Source organism: Panicum virgatum, chromosome 9N (assembly GCF_016808335.1).
Source record: "Panicum virgatum strain AP13 chromosome 9N, P.virgatum_v5, whole genome shotgun sequence".
Taxonomy (NCBI): Eukaryota; Viridiplantae; Streptophyta; class Magnoliopsida; order Poales; family Poaceae; genus Panicum; species Panicum virgatum.
Genome location: NC_053153.1, coordinates 13,970,594 through 13,993,212, shown reverse-complemented (window position 1 = coordinate 13,993,212; position 22,619 = coordinate 13,970,594). Strand labels below are relative to the sequence as shown.

General features: G+C 46.9%; 3 protein-coding genes across 5 annotated transcripts; 2 read left to right on the top strand and 1 right to left on the bottom strand.

The window, feature by feature from the left end:
- The first annotated feature begins 115 nt into the window (after window positions 1–115).
- Window positions 116–6,124, top strand: LOC120692444. Of its 3 annotated transcripts, XR_005682629.1 has the most exons (7): window positions 116–291; window positions 397–472; window positions 875–982; window positions 1,074–1,172; window positions 2,530–2,655; window positions 4,676–5,524; window positions 5,618–5,753. XR_005682629.1 is itself a non-coding variant. In XM_039975745.1 (6 exons), exons 1-6 carry the CDS (start codon window positions 148–150, stop codon window positions 2,793–2,795), a joined length of 573 nt encoding a protein of 190 aa, XP_039831679.1. In that variant the 5' UTR covers window positions 116–147; the 3' UTR covers window positions 2,796–3,683. The 3 variants fall into 3 exon arrangements, 2 of the variants coding, with proteins under 2 accessions (XP_039831679.1, XP_039831678.1); XM_039975745.1 differs by lacking the exons at window positions 4,676–5,524; window positions 5,618–5,753 and adding an exon at window positions 2,776–3,683; XM_039975744.1 differs by lacking the exon at window positions 4,676–5,524 and having other exon boundaries at window positions 119–291; window positions 5,618–6,124.
- A 4,658-nt stretch (window positions 6,125–10,782) lies between these two features.
- LOC120690787 (ARF guanine-nucleotide exchange factor GNOM-like) lies at window positions 10,783–17,177 on the top strand. Its single transcript, XM_039973597.1, has 2 exons — window positions 10,783–12,045; window positions 13,401–17,177. The coding sequence occupies exons 1-2, from the start codon at window positions 11,326–11,328 to the stop codon at window positions 16,905–16,907; spliced, it is 4,227 nt and encodes a 1,408-aa protein (XP_039829531.1). The 5' UTR covers window positions 10,783–11,325; the 3' UTR covers window positions 16,908–17,177.
- Window positions 17,178–17,340: 163 nt separating this feature from the next.
- Window positions 17,341–21,747, bottom strand: LOC120690788 (switch-associated protein 70-like). Its single transcript, XM_039973598.1, has 10 exons — window positions 21,552–21,747; window positions 21,347–21,451; window positions 20,556–20,617; window positions 20,388–20,471; window positions 20,261–20,292; window positions 20,059–20,140; window positions 19,187–19,418; window positions 18,421–18,648; window positions 18,053–18,345; window positions 17,341–17,935 (listed from the first exon to the last, which is right to left on the bottom strand). The coding sequence occupies exons 1-10, from the start codon at window positions 21,573–21,575 to the stop codon at window positions 17,575–17,577; spliced, it is 1,503 nt and encodes a 500-aa protein (XP_039829532.1). The 5' UTR covers window positions 21,576–21,747; the 3' UTR covers window positions 17,341–17,574.
- Between the last annotated feature and the right edge of the window lie 872 nt (window positions 21,748–22,619).

Below are 22,619 nucleotides of genomic sequence, written 5' to 3'. Positions count from 1 at the left end.
AATTTCTAAATCGAAAATATATTTTTGTAAAAAATGGAAATAAAAAATATAAAAATAAAAAAACCGCCGTGTTTGGTCTGGTCTCGTCATCTTCCTCAAAACCTTTACGGCCCACTGGGCCGCAAACCCCTCCACCACACCGTCGCCATGCAGCGGGTCTCGCAGCTCACGCTCCGACGCCTCCTGTCGCCGCCGTCCGCCGCCGCGGCCGCTCGCCGGGCTGCGCCGGTCACTGCGGAGGCTGTTTCCGGCGGAGGATCAATCCTGCTGCCCCGAGTTGGTGGCGCCGGAGTACGTCCCCGACCCTCTCTTAGATTTAGCGGTTTTGAGTTCCATCCATCCGCGTCGAACTCCTGTCTGAGCTCCCATGACTCTTGTTGATATCGCACGCTTTAGGTAGCAGCGAGCGAGTGGAGTGGCGGCGGCCAGGGGCTCTGGTTGGCTCGGAGGCTCTGCACCTACGACGAGAGAGGTACATCGGGCTCCGGTGGCTTCATTTCTGTTCTTGTGGTTGATCGATCTGATGGGGATACTTAGGCTTGTCAAATTTTGTCCTGGGATTGTTAATTTCCCTGATCAAGCGCATACCCTATTGTCCCTACACTCGTTGGTTCTGAAATCGCCTTCCTAGTCTGGTCGTTGTAGAATTTCCTTACTGGATCTCGGTTGATGGAATACTTTTTTTTCCTGGACTATTGTTGTGTCACTATTTTTTGGAACCGTGTTCATATGCAATGCTGAGATATCTTTTGTGCAGAGTATTGTGTTGAGCTAGAATTTATGAAGTTTATTTCTATGTTCTGTTATTTTCTGGTTCCTGCTGAAAACACTAGTGTGCTTTTTGTCTTTTGGCTTCAACTGAAATGGTGCGCAGATGACAGGGCGCTCGAGGAAGAAGCTGAGAAGAAGTTTGGATGGATATTGAAGATATTTTTCCTAGGAACTGCTGGCCTAGTTGGCTACCAATTCTTTCCATATATGGGTATCAATTCTTTCACTACTGGGATTGAGTTATCTGCATAGGATATTTTCTGATTGACCTCCAAATGTTACTTTGCCTGTCAAGTTTTCAGGGGATAACCTACTTCAGCAATCTATTTCACTTTTGCGTGTTAAGGATCCCTTGTTCAAGCGGATGGGAGCTTCCCGGTTAACTCGTTTTGCAGTGGATGGTAATTAATTTACTTAAGCATTTGTGCTGGTCTCAAAAGATTTATCTATTGCATTGTTGAGCTTTAGAACATGATAATAATTAACTGCTTAAAGAGAAAGAACTAAACTTGTTGTAGTACGTTAGTATAATTGACTTGGATGCTTGTTATGATTGTCACTTATCACTTATTGATGATCGTTTTGATTCTCTGGAGTCTTGACCGAGGTCCTTTTCGTCATTACGATACTACTTTATGACAACATGGAGGGTCTTATTCTTAACAATTAACCCTTACTCCCTCCGTCCCATGAAGAGTGCAATTCTAGATTTTTTCAGTCGGATTAGTAATAGCGTGAAAAGACTCTCATGCAGTCATGCCCTCATTTGTTTGCCACATATGGTTAGTTTTAGCATGCAATTCAAATCTGACCACTTAATTAGGCAGGTAGTTGAGATCCAATCTTTAGAATTGCACTCTTTGTGGGATTTTTTTGAAACTCAGGATTGCACTTTTCATGGGACGGAGGGAGTAGTTCTTTTGTGCTTTGTGCTGCTGTTATAAATACTAGAAAACTGCACAAAAGTAAAGTTCATCTGCTAGTGGCATTGTTTATTTGTTCCATAGAACTAAGAATGTTAGTTAATTTAGAGACCCTTGATGGTCTATCTCTTTCACACTTATATAGCAGTGTAGGTTCCCCCTACTGTTTTCCTGTCCTAATGCTTAAGATTTTAGGTCTCAAAGGGCTACGACATTGGCTTGTCTCATTTTATTGCATTTTAGAGCTGTACTTAGGTATCTGTCTACACATTTTTTTTATATTGGTCAGATTCTTATTAAAAGAATGTTTCTCATCTTCTTGTGGGGAGGTAATCAGCAAAATATCTAGATGCTTGGTTTTTCATCCTATTTTGCAATGAGATAACAATTCACACATGTTCGCTTTTTAAAACAATCCAGATTTCTAGTTAACACTTATTTGGGTTTAATCGACATGGGGCCATGCATTATGGGCTTCTTGACTAAAGGTTGTCAATTATCATAAACTTTTAAAGATCACTATCAATCTATCATGTTGGCTGCTATCATTCACATTGTCTTGTCTGCTGCAGTAGTACCCACTCGCTGTGATCCATAACTCCATGCTATTAACCAAGTTCCAAACTTCTAAGCTGATCGCCAATAGCTGCATGCCACTTCTTCCATAGTCCGAGTGCCAATCCTACCTAGAAATATAAAATTAAGTCTTATAGTTTCAAGTTGGCTAAATATTCCACTTCTGTTAACATGACATTTAATTTCAGTCTTCATTTTATTTGCTTTATACATTCTATGTCAATTATGTAATATTCTTTACTAATTCCTATGGGCACAGACCAAAGAAGAATGAAGGTGGTTGAGATGGGGGGAGCTCAGGAACTTCTTAATGTATTGGAAGGTGCTAAAGATGATAAAACACGTAAAGAAGCTCTAAAAACTCTTGTTGCACTTTCTAAATCCGGTGAGTAAAAATATTTGACACCTCCTGTCCCTGCATCCTTGTTAATTTTAGTTTCTCTGTCAGTTCAAAGTGTTTTGTTTAAATATTCCTAAGTCCTTTCATTTTTTGTCTTTACTGTAGAAGGGATAGAATTGGTATAATGGATGGATTGTATTAGCTTGAGGCATCGGCCGGTATATATAAGAGTACAAGACTTGGAGTGCAAGGCAACCCCACCGGATATGTATGGCAGTCCGGATACAATATCTAAACTACCAAATATACTCTAACATCCCCCGCAGTCACAGCGGGAGCACTGCAGACGGTGAGACTGGAGGAGAAGCCGAAGGTAGGAACCGACGGACTGACATCCCCCCGCAGTTGTAGCATCGGCGCAATGCGGATGCTGCGACTGGAGAGAACCGGCGAGAAACTCATGCGGATGGTAGCCCTTTGTGTCGATGTCGAAGAAGCCGAACTGGAGCAAGTAGCCGTGGTCGAGGAAGTCGTGCGTAGGGTAGCCGTGGTCGATGGTGAGCTGTCGAGGTCGCCGATGGTAAGGAGCCGCACAGGAAATCGCGGACGCACTAGGAAGCGCCATGGTGGAGGCGTAACGGAGACGACGCCGGAGACGAAGACGGCGACGCGTCGAGGCAGTCGAAGAGAGAGTCGATGTCGCAGTCGACGCAGACACGCCATCGAGCGACACATCCCCGGGTTTGCCAGACCCGTGAATGCATCGGGGACGATGGCACGCACCGGTGTTGCCAAGACCGGGCGTGCGAGGGAGAGTGCACCACCAAGACGCCGTTGTCTGAGGGACCAGCAGAGAAGGCCTCCACGACGGTCGCAGGCGCAGAAGAACGGCGAGGAAGAAGATGCCGATGCAGCCTGCAGTTGCTGGAGTAGACGAAGGGATAGAAGCGGACGGCGACGATGGCGACGAGGTGGTGCTGGACGAAGCGACGAGGTAACCCCGGACGATCTGGCGCAAGGCCTGATGATCTGGAGGACGCGGCGGCGGAGCTCGAAGAAGGCGACGAAGAACTCGAACACCTCGGTGAAGACCATGTTCGAGTTCTTCGAGCTCCGCCGCCGCGTCCTCCGGTTCATCAGGCCTTGCGCCAGATCATCCGGGTTACCTCGTCGCTTCATCCAGCACCACCTCGTCGCCATCCACTTCTACCCCTTCGTCTACTCCAGCAACTGCGGGCTGCATCGGCATCTTCTTCCTCGCTGTTCTTCTGCGCCTGCGACCGTCGTGGAGGCCTTCTCTGCTGGTCCCTCAGACAACGGCGTCTTGGTGGTGCACTCTCTCTCGCACGTCCGGTCTTGGCAACACCGGTGCGTGCCATCGCCCCCGATGCATTCACGGGTCTGGCAAACCCGGGGATGTGTCGCTCGATGGCGTGTCTGCGTCGACTGCGGCATCGACTCTCTCTTCGACTGCCTCGACGCGTCGCCGCCTTCATCTCCGGCGTCGTCTCCGTTACGCCTCCACCATGGCGCTTCCTCGTGCGCCCGCGGATTCCTGTGCGGCTCCTTACCATCGGCGACCTCGACAGCTCACCATCGACCACGGCTACCCTACGAACGACTTCCTCGACCACGGCTACTTGCTCCAGTTCGGCTTCTTCGACATCGGCACAAAGGGCTACCATCCGCATAAATTTCTCGCCGGTTCTCTCCAGTCGCAGCATCCGCATTGCGCCGACGCTACAACTGCGGGGGGATGTCAGTCCGTCGGTTCCTACATTCGGCTTCTCCTCCAGTCTCACCGTCTGCAGTGCTCTCGCTGTGACTGCGGGGGGATGTTAGAGTATATTTGATAGTTTAGATATTGTATCTGGACTACCATACATATCCGGTGGGGTTGCCTTACACCCCAAGTCTTGTACTCTTATATATACCGGCCGAGGCCTCAAGCTAATACAATCCATCAATTATACCAATTCTATCCTTCCTACATTTACTCTATGCATTATCATTATTTTTTTTAAAAAAACATATGCATTATAATGATTGAATGGCCGCTGATTAGCTTTTGCACAAAAGGAGATCCCATTGACAAACTTCCCACTGTTTCTCTCTTCATCTAGGTCAATCTGTAATGATTCCAAGTTCTATTTTGATTGTTGAAGTTTTGAAAGTTTATTAGATTTTACACACCCAAAAGAAGGCACAACTCAGGTTGCCAAGAATATTGGAATTTATCAACTTTGGTGATTTGGTCCAACTCTCATGAGTCATGGCTCTAGGAGCGTTTGTGTCATGTTGCTGAATTGCCATTGTTTTGTGTTACCTAACATTTAACACTTGCTGTATGCCCGTTCTGTGATCATGATTTCTTGCATTTGCTCTTTGTTCCTTTTTTTTTCCTTTTGATGATGTGGTAGGAGCTCTGCTATTCATTGATAGAAGAAAAAGTTTTACAAGAAAACAAAAATTGGGAACATCAAAAGATCCCATCAAGAACACAACAGAGAAACCCAAAACAGTTCACAACTTTAGGAAGAAACCATCATCCCATGGTAGTGCAATTAACTTAGGCCTCTTTTGGATCACTGCCCTGCCAATTTTTTGGCACTGACCACAGCATTGACCATTTGTATGGAAGCTAATAATTGGAGAGCCAAAACTTGCATCACACTGCCCCATTGGTTTTCTCACCAGCGGCTGGCCGAACTCAGGGTGGCAGAATCCTTCGTAAAAAAAATGGTGAGCCAGTGAATTTGCGTGGCGAGCTGGGGTCATATCCAGCTTCATTTGCAGGGCACCCATGTTGACAAAAAAAAATCCTCTGAAGCTATGTTAAAAATGGCATTTGCTTGAACAGAGTTTGTTTGGAAGGTCCAGCTCTTCTGTTTCTTCCAAAGGTTCCAACAAACATGTAAACATATATGAAGACTGATTTAGTACTTTGTGTTTTTGGGCTATCCTTTCCTATACACTATTCCTATAACTTTTTCTTTGTAATGTACAGAAGAAGCTGCAGGATTTTTGGACATGGCAGGTGCCTATGCAATAGTCAGCTCCACTCCCAACTCCTCAGTATACGCTGAGATCGAGACGTACAAGACTAGTTTTCTGACGGCCTTAGATAAACTGAAGTCATGACGTACGAATGGCAATGGATGTGAGAGTTGATGCAGCGATACATTTATTCTGGAAAATGCCCAAAATTTTGAATGGAGAGATTTCATCCTGGCGGTCTTTTGGTGACTGGCGTCGGCTTGTTGTTGCTGGAAATGCATGTCTTACATTTGTTCCGAACAGGCAGCACTATATTATGCCTTTTCTGTGGGCCAATAACAAAGAGCTTTATTTGGTTAAACGGAGTCCAAACAGGCAGCACGTGGACAGTGTCTGGTGTTCTTTATTTTGTTGTATGATGCGCACTGAATTGGTCTTTTGTTCGAGGAACACATTGGTTCAGGTTAACAATACCTGTGACCTCTAGAATATTTCTGATGAGTTGAGGCTTGAGACATCTGGTTTGGTTCTTTTGGTCATGTCACGATCTTTAGCTTCGTGAATTGTCTGGTATTCTTTTGAGAACGGGTCACCGGTCTCAACAAGGTTTTTAGCAGTTCGGGTCAAGAGAATTTTTATGGTGCACAATACTACCAGCTGAAGTTGGTCGGCTACTCGGCTGGTGGCATAAGAAACCATGCTGAAAACAAAGAGCGACCGAGGAAAACGTCACGAGTAGGACTCGTCAAGATAGCGAATAAGGTAGTCTACTTAACCTCCTCATCAAGTAGACTTGTTCCATCGTAATAATATACAGTGCTTTAACAAACTCAAGAAAAGAGGGGGAAAAGACTCGACTTTGACTCAGATCTAACTGCTAAATAGGGTGTCAATTGGTGAACTCTAAGCACTGTTTGCCTACACGGCTATTCCGTTTACATGGCCTGTAAATGCTACTTGATGGGTAGTTGTGTAGATAGATTTAGCCGTGCAAAGCCGTTTCGACCATTTAAAAGGATGTTTAAACGATCGTGTATATTGACTTTTTGCTAAATGATGGAGGGCCGACCATTCACCATATAACATTTAGTACAAAATTTTCAATTAAAAAGAGTTGGATGTGCACATAAAAGTCACTAACTTACACCCAATGCTAATGCTAAAACATAAATGACAAAATATATTCGCTGTGTTCGCTTAGCTGTGGCTGATGGCTGGTGCTGATTTATTATGAAAGAACAGTACTGCTGATTGGCTGGTAGCTGGTGGCTGGTACTGATTTAGTATAAGAGAATAATACTGCTGGTTGGTTGGCTGATAAGCCAAACGAACAGAGCGATAGCCTCTGCCTTTTCTCATTCACCTCTCACAAATAATAAAGTCTGGGCCCAATCTAAACATTCACCCGCGTATAACGCACCAAGGCTTCAACGTGTCGTTGTTACCGGCACAATTTTTTTTCATTGGCCGCGTTTGGTTTGGCGTGAAAAAAATTTCGCAAAAACTTTTCGCAATTTTGACCACTAATTGCAGATACTAAATAAAGTCAAATTACAAAACTATCTCCGCAACCATAATACTGTAGCAGTTACTGTAGCTAATGAGGTCTTTGACCGTACGATTAGAGGACAATTAGAGCATGGCTACTATAGCATTAGGTTCGGCTCGCAAATTTACACTCATCTGTGAAAATGTTTTGTAATAGACTTCGTTTAATGTGCCATGCATGTAAAAATCCTTCGGAAGAAAATTCACGAAAAGTAAACCAAACACGGCCATTGCCTTGCTCCACTATGCCGGTTCTTTCTCTGCTGAAAAAACACCCACAGAGCATATTAGGGCGTGATTGGTTCATTGGTTAGGTCTAGCCTGGTTAGAAAACTAAGCCAGGCTAGAGTTGGCCAGGCTTAACCAGTACAATACGTCTGTGTTTGGTTGGGTGGCTAATAGTAGGTCTGTGTTGTCCAACTTGTGTTTGGTTGGCTGTAGATATTGGTAGAGTGACCTTGCATTCAATGTTGGTGAAATTATCACCCTCTTTCTCTATTCTTCTCTCCCACTCCGGTGAATTGGTCAGCGCACGCCTCCACCTCCTTCCTCCCTCCTCCCAAGCCCCCTCCACGCCGCGCCGTCCCCTCCTTCCTCTCTCCTCCCGAGCTCCCTCCCTCGGCGGCGCGGAGGAGGCCCGAAGTTCGGCCGGCGAGGCGACCTGGTGCTTGTGGAGCTCCACCGCGGCCTTTCCCTCCCTCGATTCGACGCGGTGGCGCCCTCCGACCGGCCCAGGCGCTCGCCGCTGCGTGCAGGGCTGCCCGCAAGGGAGCGGGGGCGGCGCGTTGATCCGCCGGCCGCAGCGCGAAGCAAGCTGCGGGACGGAAGCCGCGGCGCGGATGCGAGGCGGAACAGCCACGGCTTGTGGGATTCGACCCGGCTGGAGCTCCGACCGGATCTGCGCGGGGCCTTGCCGCACGTCCTTGCCGCGCTCTCCCTCGCCGCGCCTCTGCTGCGTGTGTAAGCATCTAGGCCCTCAAGGTTTGTTTCGGTGATTAATGACAACCATTATTGTGACTAATGAGTTTGTGCAGTTTAATGAATCATTACCGCTCATTTGGTCATAAGTCAAAAGTGCCCCCCCCCCCCCAATTTCATTATCCAAAAAGGCGATCTCGGTATTCAACTCTAATATATGTCGAGAGTAAGGATCTTTCTAGTCCTAAGTGTCATAAGGTTGAGAAGGACACTTAGGTTAGTATAGGTTTTATAGTTTTGTAGTGATCGCACTATTAAGAGGGGTTAAGGCCAAGTAACTTGAGCATGGACATGGTAAATCAAAAATGGATGCACACTATGGTCACTCAGGTTCCTAGAAGTTCAAATAAGTGGTTTTCAACTTATATCTCAAGAATATTTGGATTTCATTCAAGACTCAAAACAGAAAAGGCAAAATCAGAAAAAGTCTTTAACACCGGTTTAACCGACGCTTTCATTTTTCTATACGTCGGTTAAACGAAGTCAGCAGAGTCTGGACAAGTCAATACACCGGTTAAACCGACGTGTTTGAATTTAATGTCGGTGCATTAGTCCAGAGTTGGTTTTTCCAGGGTGTTTCAAGGTTCCATACACCGGTTAAACCGACGCTGTTTGAAATGAGACGTCGGTGCAATTGACCAGTGAGTTGGGTTTTTCAGGGATTTCTGAAGTTGTACTCACCGGTTAAACCGACGATGGTTTTGAGTTAACGTCGATGCAGTTGTCCAGAGACTTGGTTTTTCAGTTGATCAGTGGACAACTACACTCACCGGTTAAACCGATGATACGTCGGTTAATCTGCCCAAGTTATAACGGCTAATTTTCAGAAGGGGCAGTTTACATTCATCGGTTAAACCGACGCTGGTTATTGGAGGATCGTCGGATTAACCGGCGCTACGCAGTTTTCTGGCAGCTTTTCTCCAACAGCTCTATTCGTGCGAGCTGCCTATATATACCCCTCCAATGGGTCATTTTGCACACTCTTAACACCAGGCTACATTCATACACTCATACATTATTGAGAGCCACCTTGAGCTTCATCTTTCACATACTTGTTCATCCAATCAATCAAGAAGCAACATTAAGGACTTGAGTAGAGAGAAGCTTGTGTGCATCCGTTCTTGGTGATCGGTTCTTACTCAAGTGAAGGGCTTAGCTTGTTACTCTTCGTGATTGGCAGCACCTAGGCGATCTTGGTGACTGAAGGTGTTTCTTCCGGAGCTTGCCAACGATTGTGGGAGCCCGAAGAAGTTTGTACGTGGCTTGAGCTCCACCACGCCGGGATGGTGAACGGAGACTCTTAGTGAGCGCCCTCGTCTCGGTGACTTGGGAGGTGACAAGACTCTTAGTGAGTGTCACAACGCGGATTAGGGGTGTGCCAACACATCGACACCACGGGGAAAAAAATCTGGTTGTCTCTTGCCCTCTCTTTACTTTCAAGCACTTACTTTCATGCAATTATTCATGTGCTTGACCTTAGAGATCATAGTTTAGCTCTACCTTGCTTAGTTTCATATCTAGTTGTTTCTTTGTAAGCTTGTGTAGTTTGTTTGGCTAGCCGGTTGGTGAATTGAGCCTTACTAGTATTGTATAGGTTAAGGTTGCTTTACCTTGTTTTAGAAATTTGAAAAAGGCCCAATTCACCCCCTCTTGGTCCATCGATCCTTACAGCGTGTCCTCGCCAGGTCCTCCCTTCCGCGGCGGGGCTCCGTCCCTCTCCCGCGGCGGGCGGCGCGTCCTCGACGGTGGGGCTCTGGAGGCAACGGAGGCAGTCGACGAGCGCCACGCGCTGCAGCGCTGCTGGCCACGAGCGGCGCAACAGAGAGGAAGATGCGAGAGAGATGGAGGTGAGCAGAACAAGGGGAAGGCCAGCTTGGGTGCAAGCCACCTTGCACTAGCTGGATATGCTCGATTTTTGCGTTTCCAGCAATGCAGCCTGGGAGAGCACTTTTGCACTAGTAAAGCCAGACTTAGAGGCCTATGCAGGGATCCAATCATTCGTGGGCTACATTGTGCAAGTCTGGCTAGGGCCTAAGCCACCCATCCAATCACACCCTTACTGTATACGCGCATCACCTACATGATTTTATAAAGGTTTTACTTGTGTTCTGATTTGTTATGAGAGAACAGAACTGCTGACTGGCTGATAGCTGGTGGCTGGTGCTGATTTAGTATGAGAGAACAGTACTGCTGGCTGGTTGGCTGATAAACCAAGCGAACACAATAAATGTGTTTTTTTTCCAGCAAAAAACAATATAACGTCAGAACACAAGTAAAACCTTTAAAATCAAAAGCAGGATATTTCCAGCATTTCAGTAGCAATCTAGCTCTCAAAAATTTTTTAGGAAAAATTACTGTAGCAATTTTCAGCCGAAGATTAGGAGGGCTAAATATGATCTAATTGTAAATCTAATTACACGGATGGCGGGAAATCGCGAGACGAATCTATTAAGCCTAATTAATTCGTCATTAGAGATTGATTACTGTGACACGACATTGTCTAATCATTGTATAATTAGGTTCATTAGATTCGTCTCGCAATTTTGTCTGGGGTTGTGAAATGGGTTTTGTTAGTGATCCACATTTAACACTTCTAATTAGTTGTTAAATATCTGTAGCACACGAAATTTTTTGAAAACTGAACGGGCCCAGAATCTGCGCGATGCTCTCATGCCAATGGCTCGAGAAACCCGGATGCCCGGTGATCAACTCCGATGCATGTTCTCCGAAGTCCAAAGCCCCTAGGATCGAGGAAAGGATTGTCCCCCTCTTATAAAAAGCTCGCTGCTGCGACCAGTGCCGAGGAAGGCCAGCCAGGACGGCGGGATCTCACTGCTCACTTCGCCCGAGATCCTCGCCGCCGGTGGCGCCGCAGCCCGCAGCGGAACCCGGGCCCCCGGAGCACGGGCCACGGGCCTTGACGCCTGGCTTGACCCCCGCTGCCCCGCAACCTCAAAAACCCCAGCCGATCTCCGCTCCCGGCGGCACGGCGCGGAAAAATTAAAGCCGACACGAGGAAAAAGGGCGAGCAGGGCAGGAACGCCCCGCACGAACTCCCCCCTGTCCTGCTCCCTCCTTCCCTCGCCGTCTCCACCGAGGCGGCTCCTCGCTGTCCCCGATCCCTCTCAACAGATCCGCCGCCCATGCGGCCTCCCCGCGCCGAGCCCTAGCCGCTAGCAGCCCCGGACCAAAATGGGCCGCCCCAGGACGCTCGTCGCCGCCGGCATCGACCCCATCGCCGAGGAGCCCCACCACGCGCGCGCCTCCCCGGCCGATGGCCCGGGCCCCGACCCGGCGGCGCTCGCCTGCGCGATCTCCGCGGAGGCCAGCGCCGTGCTCGCCGTCATGCGCCGGGGCCTCCGCCACCCGCGCGCCGACGACGCCGCCGCCGAGCACCCGCTCGTCGCCTCCCTCCGCGCGCTCCGCCGCCTCGCCTTCTCCCCCGCCGCCTCCGCCGCCCTCCCCGCCGCCGCGCTGCGGCCCTTCCTCGACGCCGTCCGCTCCGAGGACGCCGGCGCAGCCGTCACCTCCGCCTCGCTCGCCGCGCTCCACGAGGTCATGTCCCTCACGGGGCCCGCCCTCCCGGGCGCCGCGCTCAGGGAGGTCGTCGACGCCGTCGCCAGCTGCCGCTTCGAGGCCGGGGCCGAGCCCGCCGCCGAGGAGGCCGTGCTCATGAGGATGCTGCAGGCGCTACTCGCCTGCCTCCTCGCCCCCGCCGCCGCGGCGCTCGGGGATCAGCACGTCTGCACCGCCGTCAACACCTGCTTCCGCGTCGTCCACCAGGCCGCCGCCAAGGGCGAGCTCCTGCAGCGGTTCTCGCGTCACGCGATGCACGAGCTCATCCGCTGCATCTTCGCACGCCTCCCGCAGATAGGCAGTGCTGATGGAGTTAACAGTGCTGTCAAACCAGAGGTAAGAGGCTGCGCTTTTGCTATTAATAGTTGCTAGTCCTGCGCTGAGTTTACAAGTGCCAGTCAACCCCGCATCTCACTCCTGACCATACCAAAGTTACTGGATATAAAAGCGGCATTGCACACACAAAATGGGATTCTAGTACGACATTCTCAATTAAATAGCTTGTTCAGTGCTACACTGGCCAAACGATAGACATCTCTTGTGTAGTTTCAAACCATCGTGGTAGAAAATCACACGCTTGAGATGGGAATTACCTTTAGTGCATCCATTATATCTAAGTGTTAGGTTTCAGAAATATATACCTTTGATATGGTGGTGGTTTTGTGTCATCTAACTTCATATCTTGTCTTGACCTCTCTTGGAGATGCCTCTGTAGCGCCTCTTATCGAGTGAAAAATGCAAATGAAACTGTATGGTGGAACAAGCGAGGTAGATCTGTGAGGCAGAGAATGGTGGTTATCTACCCTTTTACGCTTGATAACATTGCAAACAGGCTGAATCCCAAAATGTTGATGCATATATGGTCGATGAAGCTTTTATGACAAGTTTGGGAAGAAACATCTTCATACTTGAACTCATGAAAGTTACCTCTTAAATCAGAGCCAAAATCAGCTAATTTGAGAAACACACTCCATTACTCCATTACTCTGTTAACATGACAACTGTTTCAAAAGTAGCATCACCACTACAGGGGCCTTTGATGTTTTGCCTTTGTAGCTTCCCTCCTCAAATATAGCTACACGAACAGTTGATGCGACATTGCTGCAACAAAGTTGGCCTATGTGACACACTGACACTGCCGCATCACTGTTGACTGACTTGCATCTTCTAGCTCTACGCTACTTGTGTAACAGCTGGCGTTGCAACTCAACCATCCTACTGCTAATTGAGTTTTTGTTTCGGGTCGTGAGAGGAAATCAAGGTCGTGTTGGGTTTAGTTTGTGGAGTGTTTTTATGTGTTTCAACTTTCAACTAGTTTGGTGAATTTACAACAGAAATCTTGTTCGGACCATTGGAAATTGCTATTTCTAGCATGAAATAGGAATACACAGAGATCGCTGCATCCAATAAGTAAACTTGCTTAACAGTAAGGTAACCCAGTTGGCAATTTTATGTCCGTGCATCCGAGTTTTATCTAGGTGGAATAAAAATTAACAAGGTATGTGTCAGTCTACACCCTTATAATTGTTTCGCTCATTGGAGTATCAGAAAAGGGCCTTTAGATGTGGAAGTCTTCCTTGGTGTTTGTTTCCCTATTGTGAACCGTTGCCAAGTGTTATTGCATGCACAACATGCTAGTATTTTTGGTTGATGGAAAAGGTTTAGTGACTGCTTTTTTATGTTCTTGACAGATGGGTGGCACGGATATGAATCATCCTTTTGGTATCAGGCAAATGGAAAATGGTAATGGAAGCTACATGTCTGAGACAGGTACCTCTGATGAGAATTCTGCGGATGGCAGTGGTCTTGTTGTGGAGCCTTATGGAGTCCCTTGCATGGTGGAAATCTTCCATTTCTTGTGCTCTCTCCTCAATGTTGTTGAACAGATTGGCTTAGATGAAGATCTTCCTTTGTTTGCTCTTAAGTTGATCAATTCAGCAATTGAGCTTGGTGGGTCTTCAATTCAGAAACATCCAAAGCTGTTGTCCCTAGTGCAAGATGAGCTTTTCAGAAACTTAATGCAGTTCGGGTTGTCAATGAGTCCACTCATCCTTTCAATAGTGTGCAGTATTGCATTGAATCTGTATCATCACCTCCGGACTGAGCTCAAGCTGCAGCTTGAGGCCTTCTTTTCTTGTATAATTATAAGGCTTGCACAACCCCGTTTTGGAGCAACATACCATCAACAGGAGGTTGCAATGGAAGCTCTTGTAGACTTCTGTCGACAGAAAAATTTTATGGTGGAGATGTATGCCAATCTTGACTGTGATATAACCTGTAGGAATGTTTTTGAGGAGCTTGCAAATCTTCTGTCGAGGAGCACTTTTCCTATCAACTGCCCCTTGTCTTCCATGCACATACTTGCTCTAGAAGGCTTGATTGCTGTGATTCAGGGAATGGCTGATCGTATCGGGAATGCAACCTCACGCCCTGAGCTCTTGCCTGTGGAGCTCGATGAATACACTCCTTTCTGGACTGTTAAGTGCGAGAACTTTTCTGATCCTCGGCATTGGGTGAAATTTGTCCGTCAAAGAAAGTATGTCAAAAGGAGGCTAATGATTGGTGCTGATCACTTCAACAGGGACCCAAAGAAAGGTCTGGAGTTTCTTCAAGGCACTCATTTGTTGCCCGAGAAGCTTGATCCCCAAAGTGTGGCTTGTTTTTTCCGCTACACAGCTGGTTTGGATAAGAATCTTGTTGGAGATTTCCTAGGCAATCATGATGAGTTTTGTGTTCAGGTGCTTCGTGAGTTTGCTCAGACCTTTGATTTCCAGGAGATGAACCTGGATACAGCTCTGCGTCTATTTTTGGAGACTTTCCGGCTTCCCGGTGAATCTCAGAAGATACAGAGGGTTCTTGAGGCCTTCTCAGATAGATACTACGAGCAGTCTCCTCAGGCTTTCGCAAACAAAGACACTGCTCTACTATTGTCCTATTCCATTATAATGCTGAACACTGATCAACATAACATGCAAGTGAAGAAGAAAATGACTGAGGAGGACTTCATCAAGAACAACAGGAACATAAATGGGGGCAGCGACCTCCCACGTGAGATGTTATCTGAGCTATACCATTCAATCTGCCGAAATGAGATTAAGACCACCCCTGAGCAGGGTATGGGATATTTTGAAATGTCTCCCAGTCGTTGGATAGATCTGATGCGGAAGTCAAAGTCTACATCCCCATATATTGTTGGTGACTCTCAGCCTTTCCTTGACCATGATATGTTTGCTGTTATGTCTGGCCCTACCATTGCAGCCATTGCGGTGGTATTTGATCATTCGGAGCATGAAGACGTTCTATTGACCTGCGTGGATGGCTTTTTAGGTGTTGCGAAGATCTCTGCATTTCATCATCTTGAGGATGTCTTGGATGATCTTGTTGTTTCTTTGTGCAAATTCACCACACTATTGAATACCTCTTTGGTTGAGGAACCAGTTACTGCATTTGGAGATGACCTGAAAGCTAGATTAGCAACCGAGACATTATTTACTATAGCTAACAGATATGGTGATTACATATGTACTGGCTGGAGGAACGTGTTGGATTGCATCCTTAGGCTGCATAAGCTAGGGCTTCTCCCTGCCCGTGTTGCTAGTGATGCCGCTGATGATTCCGAACTTTCTGCTGAAGCTGTCCAAGGAAAGGCTGCTCCTAGTGCCGTTCCTCCATCTCATATTCCAGTGATGGGTACTCCTCGGAAATCTTCTGGGCTTATGGGAAGATTTAGTCAGCTGCTCTCTCTTGACAGTGAAGAACCAAGATCACAACCAACTGAGCAGCAACTTGCTGCTCACCAAAGAACTCTTCAGACAATTCAGAAATGTCGCATTGATAGTATATTTACAGAGAGCAAATTCTTGCAGCCTGATTCACTATTGCAACTTGCCAGGGCTCTGATTTGGGCAGCAGGCCGACCCCAAAAGGTTACCAGTTCGCCAGATGATGAGGATACAGCAGTTTTCTGCTTGGAGCTGCTGATTGCCATAACACTTAATAACCGAGACCGAATTGTGCTCCTCTGGCAAGGTGTATATGAGCATATCGCCAACATAGTTCAGTCCACAGTTATGCCATGTGCTCTAGTGGAGAAAGCTATTTTTGGACTCCTGAGAATATGCCAGAGGTTACTACCATACAAGGAGAACCTTGCTGATGAATTACTGAGGTCACTCCAGTTAGTTCTGAAGCTCGATGCACGTGTAGGAGATGCATACAGCGAAAACATCACACAGGAGGTTGCACGCCTTGTCAAAGCAAATGCAGCACATATAAAGTCACAGATGGGCTGGAGAACAGTAGTAATGTTGCTCTCCATTACAGCTCGCCATCCTGATGCTTCAGAAGTAGGTTTTGAGGCTATCATGTTTATCATGACAGAAGGTGCTCACCTTTCACTAGCAAATTATGGCTTCTGCATTGAAGCATCACGGCAGTTTGCTGAGTCCAGGGTTGGTTTAGCTGATAGGTCTATCCGTGCCCTGGATTTGATGGCTGACTCTGTCAGAAGTCTTGCCTTGTGGTCCCAAGAGATAAAAGGAACAGGTGAAGAAGGTGAGAAAAGGCTGGAGGCAATCAGAGAGATGTGGCTCAAACTGCTGCAATCACTCAAAAAACTGAGCCTGGATCAGAGAGAGGAGGTGCGAAATCATGCGCTAGCTTCGCTCCAACGGTGCCTAACAGCAGCAGAAGAAATTTGCCTCCAGTCTGCGACATGGTCTCATGCCTTTGATCTAGTCATATTTGCCCTGCTCGATGATTTGCTGGAGATCAGCCAGAATCACTCCCAGAAGGACTACAGAAACATGGAAGGTTCCCTTGTGCTTGCCATGAAACTAGTTGCGAAAGTATATCTTCAACTGTTGCCAGACCTTTTCGGCCTAAGCAGTTTTTGCAAACTGTGGCTGGGAGTCCTGAGCCGGATGGAGAAGTACATCAAGATCAAGGTCCGAGGCAAGCGAAGCGACAAACTGCAAGAGGTGATCCCTGACCTGCTCAAGAACATTCTACTCGTGATGAAGAACAAGGGGATCCTTGCGAAGAGGAGCACGATTGGGGGTGACAGCTTGTGGGAGCTGACGTGGCTTCACGCGAACAACATCTCCACGAGCCTGCTGCCAGAGGTTTTCCCAAGTCAGGAGTATGAGCAGCAGAGCAGTGCCGGTAGCCCGAGAGGGCCCAATGCTGTAGAGGCTTAGTGGTAAAATTTTCAGGTGTTATCTATGACGGCGTGTGTAAGTTTATTTGTTTTACTAGGTTACTACTACTTCTGTGTTCTAATCCATTGAAAGTGTAAGGTTTTGATATTGTAATCGCGCATCACCTTCATTGCAAGTATTATAGCATGTATTTATTGTTGCGAGCTCAGATAAATGCTTATGTTCCTTGCTGATGGTAACTGTTTGTTGTATTGACATTAACATGACAAATTGACGTGCCGCCCCTGTAAATGGAATGTCTTGCTCAGACACCTGCTAATGTTCCAATATACTCATTTTCGCAAGGGAGGCCCCTTGTACATCTGACATTGCTTATGCGATGCTTCATAAGAATTTAACCGGCAAACCAATATCTCAGGTTATTTTTATTCAGCTCACTGTTGATTTTACCTCGATACTTCGCTCTGCGTCATTTTTCACATCATGAAATGTTATAGGAAAGTGGACCAGGTGAATAATTTACAATCTCACAGCCAAACACTACTTTATCTTTTTATTCAGTTGTGTACTTAAATACAATGAACATACAACCCGCATCAATGCAAAATACCAGCAACGGCAATTCTCTCCAGGATTCAAATCCCGATCGGTTTCTCAGCAATCACAATCTCAGAAGGTGGCAGCAGGCCAGCAGCAAACCGGGCATTCAAGGATGAGTCGCGCCTCCCTGCATATGATCATTGACTGGTGGGGGATTTACCACAGGAATATCCAAGCTGCAGCCTTCGGCCTCTGGGGAGACCTCCCGCACATCAGCGATCAGAGCCTCTGACTGCTGGAAGCTGCCCCACTCTGCATCACCAATAGGACGGATGTCCACCCCATCCACAGCCAGTTGGACCTCGGTGCTTTCGCTGGAAACCAGGACTGATCTAGAGTCGCTTACACAGGCTTTGTCTACATCATCGTCTGATGCATCAACGTGCTTTGTTAAGGGAGGAGAATTGTCGGCACCGGAGCATGATTCAGACCTCTCCTCACATACTTGCTTTGTGCTGCTCTGTTCTCTGCGAAAGTGAATTTTGTGTTTTGGCTATTAGCAATCACATAGTGTAATGAATGAATCTATGTTTGATGCATATTAAATTTTTAACTTCATATATGTTGTAGGAATGTGAACAAACCTCTGGACTTGTGATTGGAGAACACCAACCAGGGCTAGAAGCTCTTCCTTTTCTTTCTCCACAGCATGCAGTTTTTCAGCAGCGTCCTTTATCCGAGCTGCAGCATCTGCTTCAGAAACCCTTGCCTTCTCCTCCGCTCGGGCAATAGTTGCTTCCTGAATCACTGCTTGTTCTCTAGCTTTTCCTAGTTCAGTGCGCCACATATGAGCCTCTTGAAATGCAGCATCTCTTTCCTTCATCAACTGGTCCTTCTCTTTGCTCAGGCTAATAACCTTCTCTTCGGATTGTCTTAGCTGCAATGTGCCCAAGACCATGTTCATGTCATGAATTTAGAGGACTAACAAATAAAAATTAACGTGAAATTCTACCTTAAGCATTGACTGCTCTATTTGCCTTTCCAAGGCACTTTTTAGGCGCTCAATCTCCAAACATAAAAGTCGTCTCTGTTCATCCATTGTATGTGCCGCCGAAGCAGCAGCTTCTGCAGCCTCTGCAGTTTCTGTTAATTTGTCTGCTATTTCCTTTATTGTAGCATCACGAGAACGAATATCCTTAGCCAAATGCTGCAATTCCTCATCTTTCACTCGGAGAGTCTCCTGAGAGAGCAAAAACAGAGCAAGAAGAATTGATCAAATCATGCATGATGATATAATTAAGAATGCCCCAGTCATGAGTCACCACACAAGGACATCTGAACAGTTTGGCAATGTAAATGATGGAACTACTATACTATCAGCAAAAAATTGGAAGTATGAAAATGAAACACAACAAAATTTTTCATAGCGTTCTGTTCTAGTGATGAATTTTAAATAAATTTGTTATAGCACATTGTATTTTGCCTCAAGCATCTTAACTAACATCAACCTTAATGGTATAAAAATACTGAAGAAATGATGTGTGTAGTATATGATGACCATAAAAGGCAAAGTTTAACTTTTACGTGGGTATATTACTGTGATTGCAGCAAAAATTAAGGTAATTTGCAGGTGTTACCAGTAGAAACTATTTTAGAGAAGTGTTATCAGAATAGTATTTTTGAACAGAAAATGAAGTGATAATCATTAAGAGAGATCTGTGGGGAACACCCACACAGTTTTCCTTCAATAAATAAATCATTAAGAGATGAATGCAGACCTTCATGATTGTTAGGTCATCTAGTTGGCCCTGATTGGAATTATTTGTACCCAACCCAAGAGCTGCCCTCATCGAGACCTTCATTGCAGCTTCTATCTCTTTGGTAGCCTCCATGGCTGTTGCATTAGCATTAGCAACCGCAGTAGCAACAGTGCCTAATGTAGCTGGAGAGCCATTCCCAGCCAAGGAATTTACTGCCTCTTTATGAGCTCGGAGTACTAACTGAGTTGCGCTGTTTAATAACAACAGATAACTAGTCAGAATACAGTAAAGAGAATGACTTCAATGTTGTACTTTAACTATGCAAAGGAAATGGTACAGTGGCAACAAAACACACAAAAAAAACTACAGACAGGATGCACCAACAGGAATAGGACTCAACCAGTTGACATTGAATAACTTAACTATGCAATTGCAAAGTGGAATTCAACATAATACTGCAACATGACAAATTAGTAACTACCAGGCTTGGGAGGGGGGGGGGTGTTGATTTCACCGCTACACCACATCATGTAAATTGATTCCATTGAAGGTTCTTCAGGTTATTTTATCATTATTGGAGTACAGAAAATAGATAATCCCTAGCCTTAGCATGAAGAGTCTTATCATAAATTCTCGGATCAATGTGGAAATGAATGATATCCTATAGATCTGCATCATTGGAAATTCGAGACAGTAGGTTCCACTGGGACACTGTAATCATCCAATTACCAAATGGATGACAATCCAAACTCATATTGACTTTACACTCACATTAGAGTTTGCATTTTGCACTGAGATAAACTTTTGCTAGGTCTTTGGCCTATTAATATACAAGACAGTGTGAAACAAACCGATTGAGGTATTCACTGGTCAGGGATCAGAAAGCTTACTGTAATGTAGATACCCAAGCTTTCGCAGCACCAGGAGTTTCAGCGCAAAGAAAGTAATCCTTCTTTTGAGGAGTTCCGATATCTAAATACAGTAAAGGAATACTAAAAGCTTAAACCATGCGATATTTTTATATATAACTATTTTAAAACATGCTTTCTGAAAAAAAACAATTTGAGATCAAAATATAGAAAAATAGGATACAGAAGCAGCAACCATCATACTTCGGCATCCCTCTGCAAAAACATAAAAGGAGAAATAATTGTAGGTTATAACCCTAACACTTAGGTACAACATATCATGGAAAGGTTATGTTGATGAGAGGTCTTACTGAAAGTTCACAGGAGATAAAGTAATGGTGCTTGAGGCGTCAAATAGAATGGTCCCCTTTATGGCAGTTTCATTCCTCCGGAGTCTGCACCAAAACATCAGTGCTTTCTAAGGTGATAATTGTAATTTACTTGGCATTCTCAGTTATGAAACAGGCGAGGTTCCATACTTGTATTCCATCTTTCCAGATGTGGGGTCCAATATGACCCATCGTTCATTCCATTTCCGCAGCTGTTTGAAAGAAGATCATAAGAGTTTGGAAGGTGAAACTGTTGGGTAACACTCACAGGTATAAACCTAATTAGGAAAAAAGAAAAACTATGTTCGCTATGATCATACAGTTGTGTACATGGAAACAGTTGGTTCCAGGTGAACCATCAAAAAGTAAATTCTAGGACAGTAGCAAGTCAACGAACACCGACAGAGTTACTTTTCAACGTGTGGCCAGCCAAACCATTCACAGTTCCACCCTCACAATGTAATGATACATCCACAATATCAGCGGCAAGGATTTCAATCAGTTCTACCTTTCTTAGGACAACAAAGGTACTTGTACAGATGCAATAAGATTGACTTTTCTCTTTTCTCTCCCTGTCCCTGCTAGAACCCAAAACTACAATACCAAATTATGTGGAAGACACAATTCAACGCACCATTCCCAATTATCGCCTGGCGATTTTCATAAAACTAAGTCCCATGATCATGATATGCTAAGACAATGTACAGAAACACACTCAGCTAATCGCATCACAAAAAGTTGCCGCTACCAACCGTACGATTTACTACTGCATAATTAATCGGTAGTCCAATTTTAACACCAAATTCAGCGCCAAAGCCAAACCCTCCCACGCCTAAACCCTATGGTTAACAAAATCTAGCATACAATTCGAATCTTCACACGCCTAATTAACCCCGCACGAGCCATTTCCCCATGAACATCTAGGCCAGGAACCATCATACCGTCTCAGATCGCTTGAGCAGGGGCCCCTGAAGCAGGTACCTCCCGGACCCCGACGACAGCTGGCGCTTCACCTTCTCCAGGCTGCTCTCCGTGTCCCGAACCCTCTGCAAAATCCCCAGCGCCCAAAACAAAATATGAACCAAAACACCACCACACCACCTCACAGGGGATAAACAGCAGAGTCAACCGCGCTGGGCCGCGTACCGGGGAGCTGCCGTTGGTGGCCATGGCGCGGGCGGGGAGCAGCGTAGCCGGCAGGGGCAGCAGGGTTTTGGGGGCGGAGACGGACGGCGACGAGCCGGGAGGTAGGCGGAGGCGCGCGACCGGCGGCCGGTGGGGAGGGCGTACAGATCGATGGGAGGAAGGAAACCTCGCGCGGCCGGAAATGCTTGTGCTACGCTGGCGGGCATTACCCGCGAGCTGTCGGTCATGTAGAGTGGGCCCGCCGTCGGTGCCTCGGGTGTCAGTCCCCCCCTGTTGCTTGGCTTCTGGGGCAGCTTGTTTGGGTGATTTGTCCTCATACATGGTGGTTGTTTTATTTAGTTTGTTGAGAAATTCAAGGGGAAATGCAAAAAAAAAGTTTATTTTTTACACGTGAAGAACCTTATTCGGGAGTAAAAAAACATTCCATGAATTCAGTCTGAATTCTGTGAAGATTTAGGATGTATTAATATGGCAGGGACAAAAGCGCACCATAACATGTCTTAAAATGTGGAAGGCTCTGTTTGCGGGAGCTGGATCTTCTCCAAAAGCTCCATTTGGAAAAGTTCCACCAGCTAATTCAAAAAACTACTTTTCAGATAAGCTAGAGATGTCTGTTTGGCGGAGCTTCTTGACCATCAGCTTCTATCTTCTCCCTCCTTCCTTGCCCGCCGGCCACCACCACCATCGTCGTGCTCGCCCTCCTCCGCCGCCCTGCTCGCCTCCCGGCGTGTAGCCCCGCCAGCCGTGCCGACCACGCCGGGCCTGGCTCGCCGCGCCGCGCCCTGCCGCACCCCACCCTGCCGCGCGCGGGCGTTGCAGCCCCTGCATCGAGCCCCTCCGCACCCCGCCGAGGCTTGTCGAGCCCCTCCGCACCACACCGCTGAGCTGCGCCCCGCGCGCACCCTGCCGGTTCCTGTGCCGCCGCGCGCTGGATCTGGGGGGCGGCGACCTCGAGGGATGGGGAGAGGAGGCTGCCGAATGCATGCGAGCGGGCGGCGACGGTTCTGGGGGTGAGCGGCGACGGTTCTGGGGGCAGCGGAGGGGAGGAGCTGCATGCCGCCAGCGTGG